This window comes from Eretmochelys imbricata, chromosome 11 (genome assembly GCF_965152235.1).
Source record: "Eretmochelys imbricata isolate rEreImb1 chromosome 11, rEreImb1.hap1, whole genome shotgun sequence".
NCBI classification, from domain to species: Eukaryota; Metazoa; Chordata; order Testudines; family Cheloniidae; genus Eretmochelys; species Eretmochelys imbricata.
Genome location: NC_135582.1, coordinates 74,866,826 through 74,893,765, shown reverse-complemented (window position 1 = coordinate 74,893,765; position 26,940 = coordinate 74,866,826). Strand labels below are relative to the sequence as shown.

General features: G+C 42.6%; 1 protein-coding gene across 5 annotated transcripts in view; it reads left to right on the top strand.

Moving 5' to 3' along the window:
* The first annotated feature begins 261 nt into the window (after positions 1 to 261).
* USP40 (ubiquitin specific peptidase 40) overlaps positions 262 to 26,940 on the top strand; it is a 55,828-nt gene continuing 29,149 nt past the window's right edge. For 4 of the 5 annotated variants that reach the window (XR_013347572.1, XR_013347573.1, XM_077830581.1 and 1 more), the window contains exons 1-16: positions 262 to 344; positions 3,343 to 3,561; positions 4,635 to 4,702; positions 5,254 to 5,367; positions 6,050 to 6,214; positions 6,978 to 7,124; positions 12,392 to 12,535; positions 13,790 to 13,918; positions 14,970 to 15,074; positions 15,423 to 15,530; positions 17,513 to 17,837; positions 18,360 to 18,441; positions 20,270 to 20,441; positions 21,318 to 21,402; positions 23,910 to 23,980; positions 25,321 to 25,640. Coding sequence is in view for 3 of the 5 variants with exons in the window: in XM_077830581.1 (XP_077686707.1) it covers positions 3,363 to 3,561; positions 4,635 to 4,702; positions 5,254 to 5,367; positions 6,050 to 6,214; positions 6,978 to 7,124; positions 12,392 to 12,535; positions 13,790 to 13,918; positions 14,970 to 15,074; positions 15,423 to 15,530; positions 17,513 to 17,837; positions 18,360 to 18,441; positions 20,270 to 20,441; positions 21,318 to 21,402; positions 23,910 to 23,980; positions 25,321 to 25,640 (2,234 nt within the window). In the remaining 2 variants the exon portion in view is untranslated. The remainder of the gene's footprint in view (positions 345 to 3,342; positions 3,562 to 4,634; positions 4,703 to 5,253; positions 5,368 to 6,049; positions 6,215 to 6,977; positions 7,125 to 12,391; positions 12,536 to 13,789; positions 13,919 to 14,969; positions 15,075 to 15,422; positions 15,531 to 17,512; positions 17,838 to 18,359; positions 18,442 to 20,269; positions 20,442 to 21,317; positions 21,403 to 23,909; positions 23,981 to 25,320; positions 25,641 to 26,940) is intronic. The other variant, XM_077830582.1, reaches the window with a different exon arrangement.

Here is a 26,940-nt window from a genome sequence, read left to right as displayed (position 1 = left end):
AACTACACCTCCCAGCGGGCTTTGCGGCAACCACTCCGAGTCAACTACACCCCCCAGAGAGCCTTGCGCCCGCCGCTTCCGGTCATATGCCTCTACAGAGGGTGCTACAGGCCCACTCGCCGGTTTCCCTAGCGGAGGCCGCTGACTCCAGCTGGCGCGTGGCCTGTGGGACTTGTAGTCCGGGCTGCGGGAGGCGGCGATGCGGGTGCCGAGGGAAAGACTCCAACTCCCATCGCGCCCCGCGGGAGCCGGCTGATAACGGAGCCAAAACAACCATGGCGGCGGCGAGCTGGCCGCGGTGCTGGTGGCGGCGCAAGCGTGGCTCCGCGTCCCGGCTGTGAGCGGTGAGCGAGCCCGGAGACTCCCCCTCGGACCTCCCTGCCGTGTGGGGACCTCCCACGCTCGGGCGGGGAAGCCGCAGCTCAGGGTGGGGGAGGGGCGGAGACGCATCCCCGTCACGTCGCGGCGCGGGGGCGGCTGTGGGGCGCTGAGGCACCGGGACCCCGCCGGGCCGCTCCGCTGGCTCCTCCGCGGCGCGGGGACGAGACCCCTCAGCGGGGCGTTTGCGTCCCACCGTCGCGGCGCGGGGACTGGGGCGGAGCTGGGGAGGGATTTGCGGGGAAGGGGGGATGTCCTCGCCGTGGAGAGGCGCGGCAGGGAGCGAAGCGCTGCGCGAGACCTCCCTGGCCTCAGCGCCTGAGGGCGGTTGGCTTTGGCGCGAGCGGGGCGGTTGGTGTTCTAAGGGGCGCCCGGCGAGGATCTCCTCCGCCTCCCCGGCCACTCGCCCACTGCGGTCAGGCCTCCCTCCCCCTGCAGCCGAGAGGGAACACCTCGCCGCGGGGGGAAGTGCTTGTTCGAACCCATGGTTGTAACAAAACCAGAAATCGGATTCTGCCGAGCCTCATTCCACTGGCGTGGCGTTGGCGAAGCCCACCCTTTCAAGCGCCACGCGCGCTCCTGCGGCCAAGTAACGACCTTGGTGTTGGTTGATCCCGTTTGTTGTTTGGTGACAAGCAGCGATGAGCTGCCCAAATCTTAACAACCGGTTCCCTATGAAAAGTTCTGATGTAAGGGGTGTGCCCCAGTATGTATTTTTTGTGCCAGCAGGGTTTCCATACGTCCGTATTTTCCCGGGAGGAATTTTTAAAATTTAAATTTAAAATTTAAAAATGCCTCGCGGACGGCGATTTAAGAACCAAAAAGCCTGACCTGTCTGGGAAAATACAGGTGTGTGTTAACCCTGCCTAAAGTTCTTTTTTAAAAAGATGGGCCTGAACTAGAAATGAGCTCTGTTTCACATGTGTGGGTCCTTGTCACTCCCTGGGGGTGTGCTAGGGTGACCAGATGTCCCAGTTTTATAGCGACAGTCCCGATTTTGGGGTCTTTTTTTTATACAGGCTCCTATTACCTCCCACCCCCGTCCTGATTTTTCACACTTGCTGTCTGGTCACCCGAGTGTGTGCACATGTGTGGGTCCCAGCTGCTCCCTGCCCCCCTCATTGAAGCAGATGTGCAGGGTAACTGCCTTGGGAACTGCAGGGCACCAGTGGACGTGGGGCCAGCTGCAGACAGGGGCGTGGGGCAGGGCTGTCTGCAGGCAGGGGGTGCGGGGTTGGCTGGAGACAGGAGGGTGCGGGGTTGGCTGAAGCAAGCGGGTGTGGGGCTGGCTGGAGACAGTGCAGGGGCAGACTGGAGGTAGGGGCTGTCTGCAGGCAGGGCAGGGGGATGCAGGGCTGGCTGGAGACGGGCTGGCTGAGGGCAGGGCAGGGGGTGCAGCAGGGGCTGGTGCGGGTAGGGCAGGGGGTGTGGCAGTGGCTGGCTGCGGGTAGGGGGTGCGGGGGTGGCTGGAGACGGGCTGGCTGCCGGCAGGGCAGGGGGTGCGGCAGGGGCTGGCTGCCGGCAGGGCAGGGGGTGCGGCAGGGGCTGGAGACCGGGGCTGGCTGTAGGTAGGGGATGCGGCAGGGGCTGGTGCGGGCAGGGCAGGGGTGCGCCGGGGCTGGATGCAGGCAGGGGATGCTGCAGGAGCTGGCTGCAGGCAGGGCACGGTGTGCGGGGGTGTCTGGAGACAGGGGCTGGGTGGCTGCGGGCAGGGCAGGGGTGCGGCAGGGGCTGGCTGTGGGCAGGGGGTGCGGGGGTGGCTGGAGATGGGTTGGCTGCGGGCAGGGCAGGGGGTGCGGCACGGGCTGGTGCGGGCAGGGCAGGGGGTGACTGGAGACAGGGGCTGGTGGCAGGCAGGGCAGGGGGTGTGGCAGGGGCTGGCTGCGGGCAAGGGGTGCGGGGGTGGCTGGAGGCAGGGCAGGGGGTGGCTGGAGACAGGGGCTGGCTGCAGGCAGGGAGTGGGGGGGTGGCTGGAGACGGGGGCTGGCTGCAGGCAGGGAGTGGGGGGGGTGGCTGGAGACGGGGGCTGGCTGCAGGCAGGGAGTGGGGGGGGGTGGCTGGAGACGGGGGCTGGCTGCAGGCAGGGAGGGGGGGGGTGGCTGGAGACGGGGGCTGGCTGCAGGCAGGGAGTGGGGGGGTGGCTGGAGACGGGGGCTGGCTGCAGGCAGGGAGTGGGGGGGTGGCTGGAGACGGGGGCTGGCTGCAGGCAGGGTGGTGGGTACTCACGGGAAGAGCAGCAGCACACAGCAGGAGCTCCAAGGCCAGGGGAGCAGCAACAGGGCTTGTGTCCAGGGCCAGGCGGCAGCCCACATGGCTCCTGCAGCGCAGCGCCCCCGGCAGCCGGAGGAGGAATTACATCACTTCCCGGCCGGAGCCCATCAAAGCCTCAGCGCCCCCTGCAGGGAAGTGGGTTAACAACCGGTTCTAAAAACTGCTTCAAAATTTAGCAACCGGTTTGCGCGAACCTGTGCAAACTGACTCCAGCTCACCACTGGTTACAAGTCTGTGCATGTTTTGGAAGAAGTGCCCTGTTTTTACCAAAATCAGAATAGGGTGTTTTTTATTCCAAAAGAAGTGTCCACCTAAAGACTTGAAACTAAACCGCAAAGGTATCAATAAAAGCTGATATTTTGGTGCAAGTTTGTGTATAGACAAGGCTTTGGTCACTAAGATTGGAATAAAATTATGAAATGTCCAGGAACTGAAATCTGTGGATGTTAAAAAGTACAAAAACAATAACAACTTTTAAATTATCTTGATTTATAGCTAAAAGTTGATATCTTTGTGATTTATAGTAGATGACTAGATAGAATGGATGCATCAGTGATTTCAGTGTTGACATAGTTAGGCCAAGGCTGAGAACTTCTGAAAACACTATGTTCAAGATTCAATTAGCATGTACTGCATAACCAATTAATATTGCAGTTTTTGTGCTAAATGGTGATTTTTGTTGGATTTCTGAAGGACTATAGTGTGGCTTCACAATGTTTGGAGACTTATTTGAAGAGGACTTTTCCTTTGTGTCAAATAATCAATGTGGAAAAGGGAAGAAACCAAAGTCCAAAGATACTGAGCCTCCTGCTCCAAGGGAGTTCACCAAATTAAGTGGTATCAAAAATCAGGGCGGGACCTGCTACCTCAATTCCCTTCTCCAGACTTTGCATTTCACGCCAGAATTTAGAGGTATGGTATCTTAAAATTTAACTTTCTAAAGTAACTTTAAAATTAACCATGTTTATTACAGTAGTGCCTAAGGGCCAACCAAGAGTGGGGCCCCATTGTGCTGGCCACTGTACAAACACAGAGAAGAAGACAGTCCTTGCCCCCACACAGCTGTCAAGCTAAATAGACCAGACAGACCCAGGGTGGAAGGAGGAGTAGAACACGCCAGCAGAGTGAAAGATGTGATGGCAGTAAACACTGTGTTCCACGCTTTCCCCCCCTTCTTTGGGGTGGGGGTTCATTTAGGATATGCTGAATAAAAGAAAAGGGAAGGACAGGAGAGAAGAGGGGCAAGTATGGAGTGAAGCTGAGGTGGAGATACTGTGGAGGGAGAGGAGGGTTGGAGTAAAAAACCAAGAGAACAGAGAAAGTCCAGTCAAATCTGTAGAAAGCTCTCTGAATGTCCAAAAGAGCAAAAGTCCCTGCTTTTGCCCCTACCAGCAACATGTCATATTAACACTGTTTTACTAGAAATTCTGCATTGACGGTTGTCAGTTATTTATAAAATGTTACCAATGGAAAGCCAATTTCAAAAGCACTTTAGTACTGTTCACTCCAGATAAGCTGTAGCAGCCAAGATGAAAACAAAGAGCAGGTGGTCCATAAAGTTAATCTCTCTCTCCTCTGCAAAAAGGCATATAGCATGTCTTGATATTTTATGTATAATTCACATCATAGAGACACAAATGTGCTTATAACTTCTTTAAAATAGGGTGCCATTTCACTTTGGCTATTGCCGCTCATTCACTTTTCACGTAACCATTAACTTATGAAGAAGCAGTGTTTGAAGACATCTAACCATTTGTATGTTTCTTAATATTGATATTTAATTTGGGCGGGGTGAAAATAAATTGGTACAAAAAAGTGCAAATGTCATTCAGGAATAAACTTCTTAAGGTATTTAAGGACTTCCTGGGATGTTTTTGATTGCTAACTGTACAGCATGTTAACTTTTCATAGAAATAAACTAAAATATGATGCATATGAATGTAAAGCTTCTTTATTTTAAAGTCATGTTTCCTTTTCCATTACAGAAGCACTGTTTTCCCTGGGCCCTGAAGAACTTGGTTCTCTGGAAGATATCAATAAACCTGATGTAAAGGTGTTAAAATCTACTCTTATTATCCTCTGCTGTAGGTTGATTAGAAAAGTGTGGGGTTGAATCAAGAGGGAATACAATTTCTGACCATACTGGGAATATAAATTGCTGGTGAAGTGAGTTTTCTTTGTAAATCAAAGCTACAATAGCTGTCCTAGCTATGATTTAATTAAATCTAAAACCATGTTCTTTTGGGTTTTTTTTGAGGTACTAAAACGGGAAAAATACAAAAGAAAGTTACTTGTTTATAATAAAATCATTAACCTAAATTTAATCTTCTTTCTGTATATTAGTTTACCACCATTGAAATAATAAATTTGAATTTCTCAAGAGATACTTAACTGAGAAGGATGAACAATTATGTAGATTTTGGAAAGATTTATCCATATTTATAGAATTGTGAAGTAGGCCAAGTTATAATTAGAACATAAGTGCTACTGGGTTGACGGTGGCTTATTCTCACTTCTGTGCTAAATCCTAATTCATTTTATTTAAAGTACTGGTTTTGAAGTTGCTTCCTGAACCTTTTTTTTTTTTTTTTTTCAAACGTTTAGGTTCGAATAATTCCATTACAGTTACAACGCTTATTTGCTCAGCTTTTGCTTTTAGATCAGCAGGCTGCATCTACAACAGACCTCACTGAGAGCTTTGGATGGAACAGCAATGAGGTACAATATGGTATCTGTAAGGACCCAGCTTGTAAGAGTTTCTGCCAAAAGAGAGAGAGGATGACTCTTGGACACTTGAAATATTTTGATACGTGAGAAAGTTTCTTAGAATTTTTCAAGCTGGGGAAATATATTTTTAATTTGGTAAATATTCTTTTTTTGTCTGTATCCCCACTGACAGCACATACTGACTGTTTCCTGTGGAGAACAAGAAAATGGGTCTCTGCAGATATAAAATATATTTTAAAAATATTTTTGTGGTTTTTCATTTTTTGCAGGATACTGTTTGCCTGATGACTTAAGGCTCAAAGTCCTTTAAATAATTAGGCATATACTTTATGAAAGGGAATAGTCCCACTGAGTTCAGTGGGAGTAGAGTGTATGACCTGGACTATGTTATGCAGAACTATGTTATGCTATGTTATGTAGCAGAAATAATGGAAGTAAATTAAGGCTGGAAAGAAGTAGAGAAAAAAACAAACTTTTAAGTCAGCACAGTATTTCTCTCTTGGTAGTGGGCATCTCTCACATTGTATCTTGCTTCCTTTTAAGGCCTTTGTTATGTGTCCAATGTAACTTTTGATTATTGCTTTTAGAAAATGCTTTAGTCATCATAATATAAAAAGCAACAGACTGCACTAATAAACTCTTCCTTAAAAATGTGTCCTATGTTGTCTTGCAGGAGATGAGACAACATGATGTACAGGAGTTAAATCGGATTCTGTTCAGTGCTTTGGAAACTTCCCTTGTGGGGACTTCTGGCCATGACCTTATTAATCGGTTGTACCATGGGACTGTTGTTAACCAGATTGTTTGTAAGGAGTGCAAGAATGTCAGTGAGAGACAGGTAAATTCCTAGGCATGTTCCAGGATAGCTTTGTTTGTGTTTAATAGCATAGCTTGTTGGGAACTTGTTAAGCAGGTTACGGTTTATTGAAGATGTTAAATTTTCTGTACGTGTAAATGCTTGCTTAACCTCACAAAGTGTTCCAAGCTAATTAAATATTTTGACCATTCTAATAATCAATTTATTGGAACCATGCAGCTTTTATGGGTTAGGACTCTGTAGACTTCTAAACACATGGAAAATACTCAAGGCGTATTTGTTCATACTGAGCCTTGACTGGTATTTTCTAAGCTCTTCCTAAGGTGAGGGCATAAGTCATCAGAAGAAAACAGTAGCACTATGGCAGTTTCTAGCTGAGTTACTGTGTATCGCATATGGTAGATATGGTTAGAGATGTAAGTAATGATGTTACTACAGTGAAACTCCATTTTTCATTCACATTTTACAATCTATTTTTACTTTTTCTAATCTGATATGTTTTTTACAACTAGGATTTCTTACGAAGCTAAATTATGACAGAGGAATTAAACAGTTTTTTTAAAAAAAAAAAAATCCTAAAAAATACTAGTATTGCTGAAATAAATACTAGTATTGCTGATGAGAGAGATTCCCTTAATCCAGAAGCATGACTTGTGTTAATGTGTTTCTTTATATGTAGCAAATCTGCTATTGTGCCTGCATGCAAATGTGCTGTAGTATACCAAATATCAAAATCTGTTTACACAACTTATTGGCTTTGGTTCTCTGCTGTACTATTGTATAGGAGGATTTTTTAGATCTAACGGTAGCAGTGAAGGATGTATCTGGCTTGGAGGAGGCCCTGTGGAACATGTATGTGGAAGAGGAATATTTTGAAAATGATAACTTGTATCGATGTGGAGCGTGCAACAAATTGGTTGAAGCAGCAAAGGTAATGGGTTAGCTGGTCCATAGCATCCAGTTTGACAGCAGTTCAGGAATTTGGATAAGATTGGCATTGGTACTTTACGTTAGGGAGGGCTTTGGCATTCTTTGCCAAATTGATTAATATATAAACTCTTAGCAGTCACCTTAAGCAGAGAACATGTGAAAAGACCTCTCATTTTCCCCCCCCTCTGGTATGAGAATGGTTATAGAAAATTTTTAAAATACTTTATATCTTGTGTTAACATATACATTATTGCAGTTTCTTACTAGGTCCTGGATGGATGGGGTAAGGTTTGGGCGGTATGAAATATCAATTCATCATCCAGTAATAATTTTCCAGTGATTTACAGCACCACTGCAACACATAATAGTTTAGCCTGAGTTAGTATCCAAGTGTTCATTCAGGCTTAGCAAATTGTAAGATTTTTTTCTGAATGAGTCTGTCAGTGTAGAAGAGCAGATCTCTTCACTTACCTCAAAATAATGCCCATTGTGGCTGGAGGCAAGAGGGGCTAGGACAAGCTGCGGCTAAACAACTTGGAGTAGATCAGAAGACCACAACTGGCTGGTGCAAACAGTTTTGTTAAAAGTAGATTATGAACGAATCTTACTTTCTAGCTAAGACTGATGGCTCTGCGCAGGGTTTGACAAATCCTCTCCTCAAAGGTTACTAAAATTTCCCTGGCAAATGGGAGTGTTTCCTAGCACTTTTTACAGAATTAGATTAAACCAGTTATTAAATGCCTATGCCTGCTGTACATTAGCACTTCCACTCTTGCTGGTGGTGGATCTGCACCAATGCAGAAATATACTTCCAAGTTGTCTCAGTGTAGACATACCTTCTGAACCATGAAGCTGCTTTTTGACCAATACTCTGATCTTGGAGCTGGAGTAGACTCTGCTCTTTTCATGCTTCTTCTGGTCCTGTCTGCACCTCCATGTGGGTAAAACAGGTGTAAATGCATTGGCTGAACCTCTTTGAGCCTCCAACATTTCTATCCTTTGATGTGGGGGAATTCTGCGTCACTGCACAGTGCAGAATTTTGCAGAAATTAATGTGCACGCAGAGTTTCCTTTTCCATTCCCACAGAAATGGGCTGCAAAGATGCTGACTGCCCCTAGGGGCCGCTGGACCTGTCAGAGCCTAGTTCGCATCTAGAAGATAAGGCTGGCGGGAGGGGAGGGAACTGGAGGTTTCACAGCACACCCTAAAGGGTGGAGGTGGTGGTGCACAGGAGACTCTGTGCAAGCCCAGGACCCAGCATCAGGCTTTCTCCCTCTGGATCCCTGGGCTCTAGGAGGTGTGAGTGTCTGGGCCGGCATGGGGAGGCAGAGAAGCAGGAACTGGGTTGTCATAAGGGTTTTTTTAACTCTCTACTCCTGGGGGAATTTTTGTGTGTGTCTGTATTGTTACGGATATGCTTGCTCACAGGTATTTTGAAATAATTACCAAAATTGAAACTGGCATGATTATGTAGTGCTATTTTGTCAAATAAAATTTGCAGAATTTTAAAATATTTATGCAGAATTTTTTATTTATTGGCACAGAATTCCCCCAGGAGTAGGAAATGCACTGATCAGCAAAAGGGAAAACAATCTCAAGTTTCCCTGTGTTGAGCAGGCAGGTTAACTACTATAAAAGCTGACTTGCCACCCTTATAGGGCGAGAGCCATACATGTTTAATGCATCTTGTACACTATATGAAAGCTTCTTTTAACTTTTAAAACAAAGAACATATGAAATGGGTTAATTTTGTATTTGAAATATATATCAGTAGATGTGATTTGCAAAATACGTCAACTTACAAGTTAAGTATTAATTGAATTTGTTAACAGATATCGTTGTGTTCAGATACTAAAAATATAAAGTGCATGTTGCATATGGTGTATATGTACAATGATAAATATTGACCTAGATTCATATCTGCATTAATATATTTAGGAATAGTTTCAAATATTTTCTGTATGGGAAAGCCGCTTTTTTTTTTTTTTTTGCGCAACGGAAGTACACCTCTACCCCGATATAACACACAGTAAAGCAGCGCTGTGGGGGGCGGGTCTGTGTGTTCCGGTGGATCAGTGCGTCACCGTGTCTGGCTCTGACACGCTGCTCTGAGTGGCATGTTAAGGACGCCGGGAGGGGTTGGATAAGGGGCAGAGGGTCTCGGGGGGTGGTCAGGGGACAGGGAGCAGGGGGGTTGGATGGTTCAGAGATTCTGGGGGCGGGGCGGTCGGGGGATGGGGAATGGGGGCGTTGGATAGGGTGTGGGAGTCCCAGGGGGCCTGTCAAGAGGTGGGGGTGTGGATAAAAAAAGGAAGGAGGAGAATCCTGGGAACTCCACGCCAGTCAGCCTCACCTCAGTCCCTGGAAAAATCATGGAGCAGGTCCTCAAGGAATCAATTCTGAAGCACTTAGAGGAGAGGAAGGTGATCAAGAACAGTCAGCATGGATTCCTCAAGGGCAAGTCATGCCTGACTAATCTAATTGCCTTCTATGATGAGATAACTGGCTGTGTGGATGAGGGGAAAGCGGTGGTCATGTTGTTCCTTGACTTTAGCAAAGCTTTTGACACGGTCTCCCACAGTATTCTTGCCAGCAAGTTAAAGAAGTATGGGGTGGATGAATGGACTGTAAGGTGGGTAGAAAGTTGGCTAGATCGTCGGGCTCAACGGGTAGTGATCAATGGCTCCATGTCTAGTTGGCAGCCGGTATCAAGCGGAGTGCCCCAAGGGTCGGTCCTGGGGCCGGTTTTGTTCAATATCTTCATAAATGATCTGGAGGATGGCGTGGATTGCACCCTCAGCAAGTTTGCAGATGACACTAAACTGGGAGGAGAGGTAGATACGCTGGAGGGTAGGGATAGGATACAGAGGGCCCTAGACAAATGAGAGGATTGGGCCAAAAGAAATCTGATGAGATTCAACAAGGACAAGTGCAGAGTCCTGCACTTAGGACGGAAGAATCCCATGGACTGCTACAGACTAGGGACCGAATGGCTTGGCAGCAGTGGACGAGAAGCTGGATATGCGTCAACAGTGTGCCCTTGTTGCCAAGAAGGCCAATGGCATTTTGGGATGTATATGTAGGGGCATTGCCAGCAGATCGAGTGAAGTGATCGTTTCCCTCTATTCGACATTGGTGAGGCCTCATCTGGAGTACTGTGTCCAGTTTTGGGCCCCACACTACAAGAAGGATGTGGAAAAATTGGAAAGAGTCCAGTGGAGGGCAACAAAAATGGTTAGGGGACTGGAACACAGGACTTATGAGGAGAGGCTGAGGGAACTGGGATTGTTTAGTCTGCGGAAGAGAAGAATGAGGGGGGATTTGATAGCTGCTTTCAACTACCTGAAAGGGGGTTCCAAAGAGGATGGCTCTAGACTGTTCTCAGTGGTAGCTGATGACAGAACAAGGAGTAATGGTCTCAGGTTAAAGTGGGGGAGGTTTAGGTTGGGTATTAGGAAAAACTTTTTCACGAGGAAGGTGGTGAAACACTGGAATGCGTTACCTAGGGAGGTGGTGGAATCTCCTTCCTTAGATATTTTTAAGGTCAGGCTTGACAAAGGCCTGGCTGGGATGATTTAGTTGGGGAGTGGTCCTGCTTTGAGCAGGGGGTTGGACTAGATGACATCCTGAGGTCCCTTCCAACCCTGATATTGTATGATTCTGTGATAGTGGTCGGGTCAGTCAGGGAACAGGGAACAGTGGGGTTGGGTAGGGGCTGGGGTGCTGGGGGTGATTAGGGACGAGGGGGTCTCTGGAGGCGGTGGTCAGGGGACAAGGAGCTGGGGGGGTTGGATGGGTCGGGCGTTCTGAGGGGTCAGTCAGGGGGCGGGAAGTGACTATTAATAACCGAAATGCTCAAGGCCAAAGCAAGTTTGGTATAACTCAGTTTCACCTATAACACGGAAGATTTTTTGGCTCCCGAGGACCGCGTTATATCAGCGTAGAGATGTAATTACGTTTTCACAGACATTTAGAGGTGTCTGAGAGCTGCTCTGTAAGTAGCAAGCTCAAACCAGCAATCTTGTCGAAACATTAATACCAAAAATTATGGTGTCTTTATTTTTGTCAGATATGCTGAATTTGCAAATCAGTGCAACTCCACTTGTACAAGAGCTAGACAAGCGGAGAATCACTGCACTCTTGAATCTTCGAGTCAGATCATGGTTGGTGGCATTTTACACCAACATCACCTGACTGTAAATGTCTGTGAAGGGCACAAGATGGGAAATGGCCAGTGGATCCATAGAATCATAGAATATCAGGATTGGAAGGGACCTCAGGAGATCATCTTGTCCAACCCCCTGCTCAAAGCAGGATCAATCCTCAATTTTTGCCCCAGATCCCTAAATGGCCCCCTCAAGGATTGAACTTACAACCCTGGGTTTAGCAGGCCAATGCTGAAACCACTGAGCTATCCCTCCCCTCCATGTAGCAGTGGATCAGTCACCCATGACCCTGAATCACCACTGCCCAGCATACTGTGCAGGGGAGCCCTTAAAGGACTGTCCTGTGCTGTCCAGGAGGTGTGCTTCCCCAGCTCAAGCTCCTTAAACCATTCCTCACACCCTGTGCAGTTAATTGTATCCGCAACTCCTGCATGCACTTCTTCCTCTGTGGGGAAGAGGGCAGGATTATTCATCTCTAAAAGACTGTAAACCGCTTTCATTCATCTCAGCAGACTGTAAACTGTAGGCTGTCTGTGTGCTCTGTCTTTCAAAACTGGTATGTCTGAACTCCCTGAAGGAGTCAGAGATGTTTTTCTGATGGGCCTCATAACCAGTCAGAGGGAAGGAGAAACATTTAGACTAGTGCAGTACTGGATGACCTGTCAAGGAGTGGATCTGAATAAAAGGTGGTATAACATCTACTACTTATTACTTGGGTCTCCCTTGAAAGTGTCAAAGAATTGACTAGTGATTGTGTTGGCACTTACTAGAACTAGTCACTATATGTTCATCTGTTCTATGACAAGTAACCGTTTCACATAATATGTAATGTGGTGAAAAACATCTTTCGATGTGCTATTCAGAATTCTCCTTTACATAGTTTGCTTTAATTTTTACTTTCCACTGTCATTACCTTTGGGATCTTCTTTTTAATGGATGATATCCTCTTACAAAATCCATAATGGCTGATTGCTTTCTATTGAAACCTTCTGGGAAACTTTTCTCCTGACAGCCTGAGAGAGTTGTGTGTTTAGAATGGAGGACATTCTGCTTCTTTCCAGTAATAAACTCATACTTAAAACTTTTTTATTCATTTTACAGTCTGCTAAACTACGTAAGTTGCCGCCCTTTCTTACTATCTCGCTCCTGAGGTTTAACTTTGACTTTGAGAAGTGTGAACGATACAAGGAAACAAGCTGCTATACGTTCCCTATCAGGATTAACCTCAGACCTTTTTGTGAGCAGGTTTGAACAATTTTGTCTTAATTTGTTCTCTGGCTGAATATGTAGGAAATTTATCTCCAGGATGAGCCATATTTTATTTTACCTTTTTGGTCAGGTCACAGACTATTTACAGAAGAAACTGTATGGCTTTCCCTCTGTCTGCAATCCATCCTTCCAAAAGAGATCTCTTAATAGCGTTTGTGGTGCGAAAATGTGTAGTACTGACAAATGGGAAAAATCAGTAATAGATAAAATTTAATTGAACATTCCCAGGCAAAAACCTCATTACCTGAAAGTTAGTTGTTGCATTACATTAATTTTTATATTGGTATTATCTAATAGCATTATATAGAAACTCAGTTGTATATTGCCACACCATGATAGTTTATGCACTCTTAGAAATCTATACAGATGAATAGTCATATTAGACATTCATATAACCAAAACATAGTTATTAACAAAACAAAGCCTTTACGTAATTATCTTTAGTCCTTAAACTATGTAAATAATATACTTACTGCAGACACACTTTTTTAAAATCTGCTTTCCTAAAATCTTAATCACCATGGTTTTGGTCTTTAAAGTTCTGCAAACTGGCAGTTGAGGAAGAATTTTTCAACATTCTTTGGTGGAGGAGCTTATTATTTGCTTTAATTTAATTTTTGTAAAGGTTAGGCTACATGTGAGTTTTTTTGTTAAGCTCCGCAACGTTTCAAGAGTTAACAAAGCCTTTTAGAGGGGTCAGTGAAATTAGACATTCCCCCTTTCCCCCCCACCAGCATTTCTCAAGAAGTCACTTTTAATGTAGAACTTCTAAACTATTTACTTGTAACTTTCCAGAAAATTGCAACTATGACTTGGAGTAAGTGGTGTAAACTTGTTTCTGATAAACATTTTTGTTTCCAAAGAAAAGTATTTCAACAGCATTCAATTGAAATATTCAACACAATATTAGCTAATGGAGCTGCTAACTATACTTCAATAAATATGAATAGTAATTTCAGGGAGAGCCGAGTTGGCATGTTTCAGCAGTTGAATAAAACGTACTTTTATGTTGACCACTGTTACTGAAAATATTTTACTTCTAATGTAGTTAAATGCATTTTTGGCTTGGTTCAAATGTATCTTTAGCTCTGGAATAATGGTGGATAACAGAGAACTGCATTGATTGATCCTTTTCCCCACTAAAACACCTGAAGTTTTGTCCACAGTGTAAAATCCTCCTTGTAGTTGTGTAAAAGTCTTACAGGCTTTATTAATTTCCTCTTGTTTTAGACTCAGTTGGATGATTTGGAGTATATGTATGAGCTCTTCTCTGTTATTATACACAAAGGTGGCTGCTATGGAGGACACTACCATGTTTATATCAAAGATGTTGATGCATTAGGAAATTGGCAATTGAAAGTAAGTCTAGAACACTCATTTTGTATGGCTTTTCTCCTGGTTGTCGAAAACATTGTATTGTACTAACATTGACTGTACTAAAGCATTAAGTACACTTTGTATCAACAAAAATAGTCTAGTGAGGCATTTACTCAAGCTGTCCTTCATGGCCTTTGTCATGCGCTCAGCTGATGTGAAGAGACCCTTTATTCAGTCAAGGAATGATTTCTTCTAATTGGAGACTGGAAACGGTATCAAACCTTGTGACTAGATTTGGTTGTCTATTCGCTATCCTGCTGAGTTAGATCACATCATATGATTTAGAGAGGGATTTAAGCTCCAAGGGGCCTATCAAATTTACAAAGCTAAGCCTTTTAGAGGGGTCAGTGAGCTAAGCCTTTTAGAGGTGTCAGCTTCATCTGTGAGGCTGACCAGCCCATATCAAAAATTGCCAGTGACCTCAGCATCTATAAAAGTCAATGTCCTATACAGTATGAGGTTTGATAGTCCTCTTCAAAAATTATTTTGTTACACTGTAAAAGCTCATGGAATTTCCGTTCACTGAACCTTGTCTGCACTGGCAGTCTTTGAATATAACATTTGACATCTCATCTGACAGGCTGCATCATGAGGTTTGGGGAAGGATGTGGAAATTAGGAGGGGCAGTAACTGAGTGATCAGGAGCCTTCTATAGACAAAAGTAATAGGGCCAGCCTTGCATACCAAAGTGTTTTGCCACCCAGTGTGGAAATTGTATTTCACTCCTCTGAGCATCCAAGTTAATTTTAAAAAAAAGGAGGTGGGGGGAGTGGAGCAGCCAAGCAGTATGATGCCTGCCCCTATGGCAACCCTGTTGGTGAGTAAGTGTGTGTGTGGTCTGATACGACCTCTTTAATGACATTTTCTCCACATTTAACTGCTACAGTTATGCATGGCTACCCATAATTCTGAAAGAGAAAAGAATCTGCTAGAAAGCCAAAGGAAAATACAGGTCTCTGTTTGAAATAATAGTATTTACTAATCTTTATTTCCATAGCCTTGTAGTAAGGACCCCATCAATGATCTTTTTCAGGAGGAGGAAAGCAAACTGATGACTGAAGAGAAGGTTCAGAAAGATACTGAAAATTCCAAAGAAATGGAGAATCCACTGACAATCCTGAAAGGGATTTTATCAGAGGTATGGTATGTAAACAGATCTTTACTGCTCCCTGTTAATTACTGATCTGGAAGGGCAGGGGGGGAAATACACAGGGCGGGTAAGTGAAAAGAATCTAAACTTGTCCTAGTAATTCAGCAAGGAGCATGAGACTGAAAGTGTGAAGTTGATTTTTAATATAAAAGTAGCCATCCACTGGATTTCTCTGAATACTAGTTTGGCCACTCCATTAGTAGCCTTAAGTAGTTTACCCAAGCTGTTGCAAAGGTTAGCAAAACCCATTAGTTTATTGCATACTTCTTGGTTGGTGTGTTTGAGGTTTTTCCCACCACTTCTTCATCTCAAAGTCTGTTAACTGTGTTCCTTTAGGAAGAATCTAAACAAATTCCTGTGGATCAGTTAGGGCAGAAACTATTGGAGAAAAAAGGAATGTCCTGGAACAAAAAATACAGGAAACAATATGGACCAATACGAAAGGTAAGAAAAACAGTAAAATTCTAACAGGTGCATTTAGTTAAATTTTAGCTAAACCTATTACTAACAAATCACTTCACATTTTTCAGTTTAAGAAAAATTTTTAAACTTGTGTTCTTATAAAATTTCAAATGTTAAGAACAATAAGAGAAACAGTGGCTCTCCTTTCCCAGCAGGCAATCTGTAATGTAAGTCTAATATATGAATGAAAATGCATATAGCAATGTATTTAGAAATGTCAGTACATATAGAAATATTAATGGTGATTTAAAAAATACAGTACACTTGAATTAGCAACTCAGTAGTCATGATTGTAATGAGACTCTTATTCTGAATCCTACTCATTGGTAGTTTAGAACCCATCCAAAAAATTACCACTTGTAGTAAATTCTCAGGCTTGCCAGCTCAAGAATTGCATTGCAATAGTAAAGGAAACTGCTGCATTTGAATTTTGAGTTTGAACTTAATTTTAACCTTTTGAATGATTCCTCTTAAGAGTTGTGACACACAGGCCCATTGGTGGGTCATCAGTCTGTGTAACTCTTGTCAGGCCAGACAAATTCATGACACCTACCACTTTGCTGTCATAGTGTTTATCTATAAAGGATGTTGTGTGAGATGAGACTGTATGAACATACACTGAAATCAACTCATTTGATACTTCAAGAATGTGCTTTTGTTAGTGATCAGAAATTACACTTATCTGAGGTTTGGATTTACTATATAAAGTGCTTATATTGTAAGCTGACTGGGGCAGGGAGTGTCTTTCTGTGTATTTGTACTTCACTTGGTACAATCAAGGTTGGGACCTCTGGATGCTCCTGAAATATAAAGGCCAAAAAACACTAGTCCTATGGATGAATGACAAATTTAAAGTCCACAAGCTCTGATTTGGTATGGTGCAGTGGTATAAAGTGTTAATTTTCATCCATGAAAAATCTTGTTCTGGTTTATCATCTTTCCTCTCCCCGTTGCTGCCCTATTCCCCACCCAACATTCCACTTCAATTTGTCTGTTTGCTGGGCTTGATATCAGTGCTGTTTGTCAACACTCTGCCATGTTACTTATCTATCCTGTTTGTCTCCAGAGGTAGGCCACTGTAACAGAGGATCCTCTCTTAAATTGAGGAACGATATTAGTTCAACAACAAAAACCTTGCAACATGGGTTTTATTCTGGAGACTTGCTGAGAAACACGTACAAGAAGAAAACAAAATGACATACAATAAATAAAAACTAAATAGGGAAAACTCTGGGAGTTAGGAAACAACCCCGTCCTTTGGTCATTTATGTGCAGTTCTACTTTAACAAAGGTTTCAGAGTAGCAGCCGTGTTAGTCTGTATCCGCAAAAAGAAAAGGAGTACTTGTGGCACCTTAGAGACTAACCAATTTGTTAGTCCCCAAGGTGCCACAGGTACTCCTTTTCTTTTAACAAAGGTGTTTACTATGTCTGTTTGCCAAGTAGCTGTTCTTAGTTTTCTGTATTCACTTCGGGATCCTGTTTGGGCTGTCAGTCCCTAACCTATCTTTATTATTTCATACTTTAATTTACTGAAGGTTTTTTTTCCTGTAGTTCTCACTGTAGACTTTTTTAGGAGGTGTCAGGTAAGCAGGACTATGGCAAAAGCTGAGAGAGACCAGGGTTCAAGTTCTGTGAAAGCTACAGTGTGCTAATGAACCAAGCTGTATTCTGTTTACACTTTCTGCATTCTTCTTCAGAAGGCAGGAGCAAAGCACTTTTGAAAAGCTTGCAGCCTAAGGATTGACACATGAGGGGGAGGGGAGCAACAAAAGGGGTTTTCTATACAAATCAAGATGACACACTATAGGAAGCATGGTAGAAGCAGGTTTTTCAGAGATGCCTAAAAGTGGGTGTTATTTCAGGGGGGTCAAGCCATGCAAAGGCTTGCAGGTGACAGATGCAGCTTTGCACAAGTAATAGACGTTTCCTTCATTATAACAGTACTGTTTTTCTTTCTTTTCAGTATTTGCAGAATCATTCTCAGATATTTCGACTTAGTCCTGATGATAATAAGGTTAGTCTAAAGGAGATGTACCATAAGCTCCAATTTGGGTCAGATTCCCAAGGACAAGGTCTGCAAAGCTCTTCTCAGAACAATGATGTCCAGTGGACTTCAGAAAGTCTATGTACAGTACTAAAGGACAGCGCTTCTGGTTCCCATTGGTTTGACTTGAATGATTCAAAAGTCCAGCCCATTAAGGAGAAGGATATTGAGAAACAATTTCAGGGTAAAGAGAGTGCCTACATGTTGTTTTATCGAAAATCCCAGTTGAAAAGACCATCTGAAGGTATGAAAAATACTAACCATGACAGATTCTTCTTCCCTCCACAAAATTACTTTTACTTCAAACAAACAAACCGAACAACCCAGCAGTGGAGTTCTTGTATATATTTTCTGTTCAGAAGGAATAGAAAAATCCTCTCACTACATAATGGAGGAAAGGGTTAGCAGGAGATTTTAATGGGGTGGTGTGAATGGTAGTGATAAATTAGGCAGCTAATGGTCTCCAGATGCCAAGATTTTCCAGCATCTTCCACAAACTGGCAAATTACCTCACTATTGTAATGAAAATACAAGCAACAATTTTTATAACAGTTACATCTAGTATTTCATTAAGTAAGACTTAATAGAAACAGAAATAAAATGTGCATATTGTATCTACATGTAATTTAAGAGAACCCACCACATTCTTCATTAAAGACTTCAAAAGATTACCATATTTGGTGGCCTGGCCTTGAGCATCTTCTAACCCTGTCAGTGTGGCTTTATACAACTAAATCCAAACTAACCAGCTTGCTTTTGGTCACAGCACAAGCAAATCCAAGATATCGGGTTCCTGGCCATCTCGTGAATGAAATGGATGCTGCCAACATCGAACTGCGGAAGAGAAGGTATGTAGTATCATCATCATCACTTTTTCATTTGTAGATCTCAAAGTGCTTTGCAAAGGAAGGAAAATATCATTATCCTAATTTAGCAGATGAGAAACACTGAGGGTACGTCTACAGTATGAAATTATTTCAAAATTATTCTATTCGAATTTTCGGAAGCTATTTTGTACAGTCGGTCTTCTGTGTCCCCACTAAAGCGCGTGAATTTGGTGGAGTGCATCCACAGTACCAAGGCTAGCATCGAGTGTCAGAGTGGTGCACTGTAGGTAGCTATCCCACAGTTTCCACAGTCCCCACCGCCCATTGGCATGTTGGGGTAAGCTCCCAGTGCATGATGGGGCAAAAACATTCTTGTGGGTGTTTCTGGGTGTGTCGTCAGTCGCTCCTCCCTTTGTGAAAGCTGCCAACAGTCCTTCAGATGAATTGTAAATTTTTTGTTTCCAACTCCCCTGCTGGTGAATCTTGGATTAAGCATGTAATGGCCTTTTAGCACCTCGCTGGCAAGCCAGGGTGCCTTTGTCTTTGAGAAAATGGTCTGACAGTGTTTCCCAGAATTACAGCATATTTCAGTAACAAGCATATAGTAAACTCATAATTTAATGTGCAGTGTTACACATGTTTGAACAGGATAATAATATTCAGCAGATTGAGTTTTCAAATGATACTTCAGAAGCAGTGTTCTCTCTAATTTTTCCCACCCATGTGCGGAATGAATTTTGTTCTGTGCACCAGTATGGAGGTGAGGTGTGACACATCACCTCCGTACTGATGCACAGAACAAAATTCATGTGGTGGGGTTGGGGCCGAGGGGTTAGGAGTGTGGGAGGGGGGGCTCAGGACTGGGGCAGAGGATTGTGGGTGGAGGGGTGAGGACTCCTGCTGGGCGTATGGGCTCAGTGGTGGGGCCGGGGAATGAGGGGTTTGGGGTGCAGGCTGCCCGGGGGCTATGGTGGGGAGAGAGGACTCCCCCCAGCTCTCTCTCTCCCAGTAGCAGCACTTGAGCTGGGGGGGAAGAGGCGCCTCTCCCCACGCCGCAGCAGGTCCGGGTTGGGGAAGGGGTGCCTCTCCCCTGGCTGCAGCAAGTCCAGGACAGGTCTATGCTGGGGCCGGCAGGGAAAGGTGCCTCTCCCCGTCGCAGCCCTGAGCCCCTGCGGGGCTGTGCACCTTAGAGGAAACTTAGCTTATAAGGAATATTTTGTGCACAGCATACCATAATCATATAACGGGATGAACATGGGGTTCAGCATGTCATATGGGGTATAGAGTGTAGTCTCTGTCCCCTTTTGAAATTAAGGGCTCATCTTTCTCCATTTACTCTCCTGGGGGCTTTGTTTACCTTGCATGTAAATGTGCTTTTCTTTGGGTGATGCCTGGCTTAATTTACATCAGAGACACCTTCAAACAGGCAGAACCTCATTCCTTTCTCTGGAACAGGCATGGCTTAGGCCCTGCCTGCCAAATACTTTTAAAGAGCATATTTGCAGCACATATCTTTGAGGTCCTTTGTGGGTTTATTGTACATACATCATGCAAAAATTTTAATCATCAGTGAGTTACTAGTTTTCCAAATATCTATTACATGTCACCTTTTGGGTGTATATCATGACAACAGTGTGCTGTCTGACACTGGGTGGTCTTAGGGTCACTGGGCCTGTGCGCATGCCCACCTGTGGCTCTGGTGCTGATATAAAGCTAATCTGAGAGCTCAACACCATAGTGTGCCAATCCTGTAAGAGTGAATGCAACTCTAGAACAGTCAGCAGTAAATCACCTTTCATTTTAGCCTGTTGGTATTGATACGTTTTGTTGATGTGTTTTTTTTAAAAAGGATGGACTGTGACTCTGCAGACAGTAATATTGATTTGCACCTCCATTTGGGCTCTCACTATAAACTTTACCATGGGACCCTACACCCATCGCTTTCTCAGAAGGAAAGTATGCTGGATCTGACTATTGATAAAAGAAAAACCCTAGGAGATCTGCGACAATCAATATTTCAGGTATTTACTTTTTTAGGAGTGTTAATCCAAACATTTTATCTTTACCTGAGTTACAAAGACAACTTTAAAATTGTGGATGCGACTGTGCTTTGTATGCCAAGAAGAAATTTTCTATAGTATTTGACGTTTTGCTATCTGAAGCCATGGAAATGATGAAACAAGCCCTTTACCATCGTAATGAAAATAAACGTTAAAGTTGACCTACAGACTTGTACACTGTGGATGGGGATTGAAGTCTTGAAAACCACCTGACTAATTCTTGACGTTTTGTGTCTGCAATCTGGGTATTGCTGTTTCCAACTGCATATTAGGAGGGAGCTTGCTGACCTGGACTGGAAAAAGAGTTAAGAAAATACTCAGCAATTAGAGTTAGCATATGCTGAAAAGAAGTCCTAGAATTTTTTTGAAACTATCAAACTGGGAAATCTAACTCTTTTTTCCCCCAGTAAACCAAAGAAACATCACAATTCCCAGAGAGTGGTCAGGTTCAGTTTCACAAATAGCACAGGAGTTAAAAATGGCTTTGTTTTAGAACTCAAGTCACTTTTTATTTTCATTGTAGAGTGCAGACAAAATATTTTCAAACTTTGGCACAAATGCCTGATCTGAACTTTGTTGGCTAGGTAATCATTTGTGACAGTTGGCTAAAAATATTTGAGTGCAAGACTAAAAAGTGCTCTAGCATACTGCTTATCTGCTTTGCAGAAAGAATGTAAATATAATGCATGAAACTCTGTCCTCATTGAATTCATTAGTAAAACTCTGTTCAACTTCATTTTGGAGGCCAGGATTTCACCCTTTACAACCAGTTTGAAACTTTGAGGGGTTAAACTTTTGCTTTTTTTCACAATTGGTTGTTTTATTTATACCCATTAGCTGTTGGAATTTTGGGAAGGAGACATCATTCTCAGTACTGCAAAGTCTCTACCAGCAGGACTTCATCTTTACCAAACACTTGATGGTAAGATCTGCATAAAACAAGGCTTCATTGTCTATTTACATGCTCTGTACCTCGTTTAGGGAATTTTGAAGATGTTTCATTTATTAATTTATTGGAGAAATAGATTATTACATTTTATTAACTTCAGTGTTCAGTTTGACCTATTTGCAAATCCACTGCAGTCTCTTCAGTCTTGATCTTATTTATGGCAAACTTCACTTAGGTTGTAAGCTGTGTGGGACGGGCTGTTTTTCATCTGTGTTCAGTGCCTACGATGGAGGGGACCTGGTCCATGACTCAGACTCCTAGGAACTACGATAATACAAATAATAAATAACATAATATTAAAACATAATACAGTTTTATGATCCTTATAGTGGCTCTTCTGTGAAGCCTTTAGTGGGAAGCAGGATGAAAGTGTAGGTCTCTGTGATTTGCAGACATGTAAGATTTTACTGTGATATCCGTTTGAATGTTTGTCTTATTAGCATTTATCTATTAGTTAAAAAGGTACAGGATCTGAGAGGCAGGACAGTAGCTAACAAGTGGACTGGACATTTTAAATTGAATGTCTTCATGGAAGTGTTTCAGAGTAACAGCCGTGTTAGTCTGTATTCGCAAAAAGAAAAGGAGTACTTGTGGCACCTTAGAGACTAACCAATTTATTTGAGCATGAGCTTTCGTGAGTTACAGCTCACTTCATCGGATGCATACCGTGGATACTGCAGCAGACTTTGTATACACACAGAGATCATAAAACAATACCTCCTCCCACCCCACTGTCCTGCTGGTAATAGCTTATCTAAAGTGATCATCAAGTTGGGCCATTTCCAGCACAAATCCAGGTTTTTTCACTTTAGATAAGCTATTACCAGCAGGACAATGGGGTGGGAGGAGGTATTGTTTCATGATCTCTGTGTGTATATAAAGTCTGCTGCAGTATCCACGGTATGCATCCGATGAAGTGAGCTGTAGCTCACGAAAGCTCATGCTCAAATAAATTGGTTAGTCTCTAAGGTGCCACAAGTACTCCTTTTCTTCATGGAAGTGAAAACTTGAAGAGGAAAGGTTTTTTTTTATGTATATAAATACCACAATACACAGTTCAGTTAAGATGTAATCAATTTGGCTTTCATTAGTCTTGACACTTACAACTTTATATGGCTTTGTCATTCTAGATATTGGGACAGATTTTTTTTAAAAATCTGACTTGTTACGTGAAATACAATATCTATTGCTTCAGGTTTTAATTGGATATAAACCCATGGTATGCCCACATCTTAAATACTGCATGCAGATGTGGTCACCCCATCTCAAAAAAGATATATTGGAAAAGGTACAGAGAAGGGCAACAAAAATGAGTAGGAGTATGGAACAGCTTCCATATGAGGAGAGATTAATAAGAGTGGGACTTTTCAGCTTGGAAAAGAGATTACTAAAAGGAGATATGGTAGAGGCCTATAAAATCATGACTGGTATGGAGAAAATAAATAAGGAAGTGTTATTTATTCCTCATAACAGAAGAACTAGAGGTCACCCAATTAAATTAATAGGCAGCAGGTTAAAAACAAACGAAAGGAAGTATTGCTTCACACAATGCACAATCAACCTATGGAACTCTTTGCCAGAGGATGTTGTGAGGGCCAAGACTATAATAGGATTCAAGAAAATGAAATAAATTCTTGGAGCATAGGTCCATCAGTTGCTCTTAGCCAGGATGGGCAGGGATGGTGTCTCCAGCCTCTGTTTGCCAGAAACTGGGAATGGGCGACAGGGGATTGATCACTTGATGATGACCTGTTCTGTTCATTCCCTCTGGGGCACCTGGCATTGGCCACGTTGGAAGACAGGATACTAGGCTAAATAGACATTTGGTGTGACCCAGATTGGCCATTCTTATGTTCTTATGATAGGCCTTGGTCTGTCTGCCTCAGAAAATTAGGTTTTTGCCAAAAATACTCAAGTAATTTTTATAGCATAAATGTCAGAAAACAGAAGCTAAACAAAAAACTGTTGTAAGTGTTCTTGCAAATTTTAATGTAATCCTTGTAGATTTAAAGTAATTGTCATTTAATCTGTATTATGGTAAGAAAGTGAAACTAGTTACGTGCAAAAATTAAGCACATCTATGTCAAATACTGGCTGTAAGGATACAGTACATGACTACTTCAGCATTTAGCATTATTACTTAAATTTAAAAATGTACTTTTAAATCTCATGTGGGAAGTTATTGACCATACAGATTGGTCAAATAGAGTTTAATGTCATAGTCCTGCAAAAGGATTTGCCTAGGTGTACCCTTATGTCTATCAGTAGTTCTGTTGACTTAGTGGGACTCCTCAGAGGCATATGGGCCTGGATCACTTTACACAACTGGGCCCTGAACTTAGCCTTCTGCATCTGTTCTTCATAGCAACTTTACATCTAGATAGAACATCCAAATATGAATGAAGTCTATTCTGTGTCTAGTTTGCCAGCTGACATGGGTGTTACCTATTGGGAAAATCTTGATGGTTTGATCTTTTCAGGAGATGAGATGACACTGGGTGGCATTGGACTTGCCGATGGAGCAGATGTCTTCGTGTGGAATGGCAAGGAGGTAAGACAACAGGAAAATAAATCATATTCTACAAATCCTGAGAATCTGATTTTTAATCTTCAAAAAGGTTTCTGGTCATTTTAAATCCCTTTTAATACTTTCTTGAGGAGTGCTGGTGATATTTGGCATCAGTGATGCCGCTCCAGCCTCGTTCATAGATGGCTCTCTCTATGCTGCTTGTGACTATACCCTTCATTTACCTCAAGGTACATTTATTTTCCTGGTAGGATATGGATGTGTAAACAGACTGTACCACCTACAGTGTGTGATAGTCAATGAGATTCCTAGGTGATTACTGTATAGATTTTTGGAGGGGAAAAAAATTCCATACCAATTAAGCTAAAGCAGATTTTTAAGTTTGCTGTGTGCTAGGTCAGTTTATGATGCAGTAACAAACGTTTGCTCAGCTGCACAACATCCAGCAGACAGCTAAATTTGCATCAGTGATTGATACCATATATAAAAGAATAATTCATTGAACACAGCACACTCTCCGTGGATTGTTCTCTTCTTTTGAACATAAAGGCCTCTGCTTTGTTTCAGCACCTAAAATGCAACAGTTATGTAGTAGTAGGAGATGGCTTGCCCTCAAAAGTATTAATTTCTGTAATCTCAATACTTTATTTTTCTATAATAGAGTAAGATACTAGGGAATCTTTTAAACCTTGTTGCAAAATATGTCTCCATTTCCAATTAAAATTTCACGTTTTAAAAAATTGTATATTAAGGATGTATCCAATAACTAATGAAAACAAATTTTATGTTAACAGTCTCAGCTTTTGTTCTTGACATGCACATTTATTTTTGTTCCCTTGCTAAACTTAAAAATAGCCCAACTTTAATTTTTTGGGCTGCCTTGGTCTTATTCTTATATATTTTTGTATTGAATAAAAGTGTGTAGTTCATAAATATCTTGAAGGGGTAAATCAGTGAGGATTGACAATGATTATTCATCTGACTGAAGCTTAGATTCAGTATGTTAGTGTTCAGATCCAGGTAATATAGCTGCAGGTATTCTCTAGATTTCTGTGCTAAAAGATTAAATGGGTCCATTATCGTCCCAATTTTTTTTCCTTTACCACCAGTATTTTCAGGATGGATGCAGAGTTACAGCAATCCCTGGCCTCCTAGCATTATATCCCCTTCTTGACACCTCTGATATTCTTTAGCAAGCTGTTCAGGTGGAATTCAGTCAGGGGGAGGCTTAATTCTAATGAGGTGGGGAAAAAAGCAAGACTTCCTTGTCCTGAATGACTGAGCAACTAGAACCATCCATACTTTGTAGGCCTCTTGCTATTGTTGATTACCCTTCATCTGCAGATATTGCACGCTTCCTACAGGTTGGTGGTATGGAGGTGTTATCAGGTCTTGACCATGAACCCGTGCTCCTAAATGTTCTTCGGTTGGCGGGCTATAATGAAGGAGGAAAAGGTCAGCATTTCATCGAATCCCAGCATGCCGTTCCATGCAGTGCAGAACTGAGCACCCTGTGGAAAGCCTTACCATTGCCAGGAGGGATCATCTTAATGAACAGGTCGGGATCTGACAAAGAGGTGGAGAATTGGAAGGTCGTTCCTGAGGAGGATATGAAGAAGACAGTCAGAAGTGTTGGCCTGACAGATGGAAGCTCAATATTAGTTTTAGATAGCCATGACCAAAGGTAAATTTCATAATTGTGTTTCTTTCCTGTGAAGGACTTGTTTCAAAGTTAGGAGGCAGTTAACAAAGCAGAATTCCTTTGACTAGAATTACATTGTTACATGTTCTTGTTGCTATTCTTGTTAGTCATTTTTGCCACCACCATTAATGTGATGATCTCAGGGTTGTGTAATGGGGGTGCTTAGAAGTTGGGGGAATTCCAAAAAGTTATGATTGCTACAGCAACATTAACTTTGCCATGCTGAACATCCTTTGTGCATTTAGGGTGTATGTGAAGAAGAGAGGTTTACATTTTAACATGGAAAAGAGCAATAAGAAGCTCTTTATGTATGCAGCTTGGCTGAGGTAACGCTTCTGGAATTTCATGGGTGTTTAAGTACTTAATGCAACATCAGGAATGGGAAATTAATTGGCATTTGACTTCATAGGATATCTTTAAGGAGCTTGTATGTGGTGGTGGGAGAGGAGAATTGTAACAATTGTCCTGGGCAGCATACAGCTGTGTTGGACTTGTGAGTAGACATTTTCAGTTCTCTGAAACAGCCAAATGGGCACTTATATGGAAGGCTCTGTGCATGAAAATGCAATTAGTTAAGTGCACTCCTGCAGATATGGAAATTTTCAGCTGCAAGTGCCCATGGTGTAAATTTTGACTTATTGGTTACAGTAAAGTTTTTAAACATTTTAAATATAAAAAGTGAAGCAACAGGTTCTCCATTGGGGACTATATTAATACCAAGACTTAAATTTCAAGTGGTTTATGGTACTCAGAATGATTAGAATATTTTTACAATGCAGAAAAGTATATTTCCCCACAAAATACATCACTTAAACCCTACGGAGTTTTGTCAAGCAAACAGATTTCACATTTTGGTCAAAGACCAGATGTACAAACATCAGCCAAACTAGTGTCGGTTATGGAGATGTGAGAACAAGGTTGCAATGGAAACTATAACTAGAACAGTTATGAGTAGTGACACCCGGTGCTTTGCTGTAAAACACTACTACTTAACTAGCACTTATTAAAGGGCAAAAAGTAAAAGTTCAGTTTTAAGCACAAAATGGTTTTCCTCTTAGGAGGGAAGTGCAATTAATACTAATGCATGTGTCCAAACTTACATTTGGTGTATACATAGTAATATATGCCTCAGTTTCAAACATTTATTGGGTTAATTACAAAGACTTTTTTTTTTTAATTTTGGTCATACTGGCTGTATTTTACTCATTATTGTTATGGTAGTGCACGGGGGGCCTGCCCTTTTGTTCTGGATACTCTATATGGACAGAGTAAGAGACAGTCC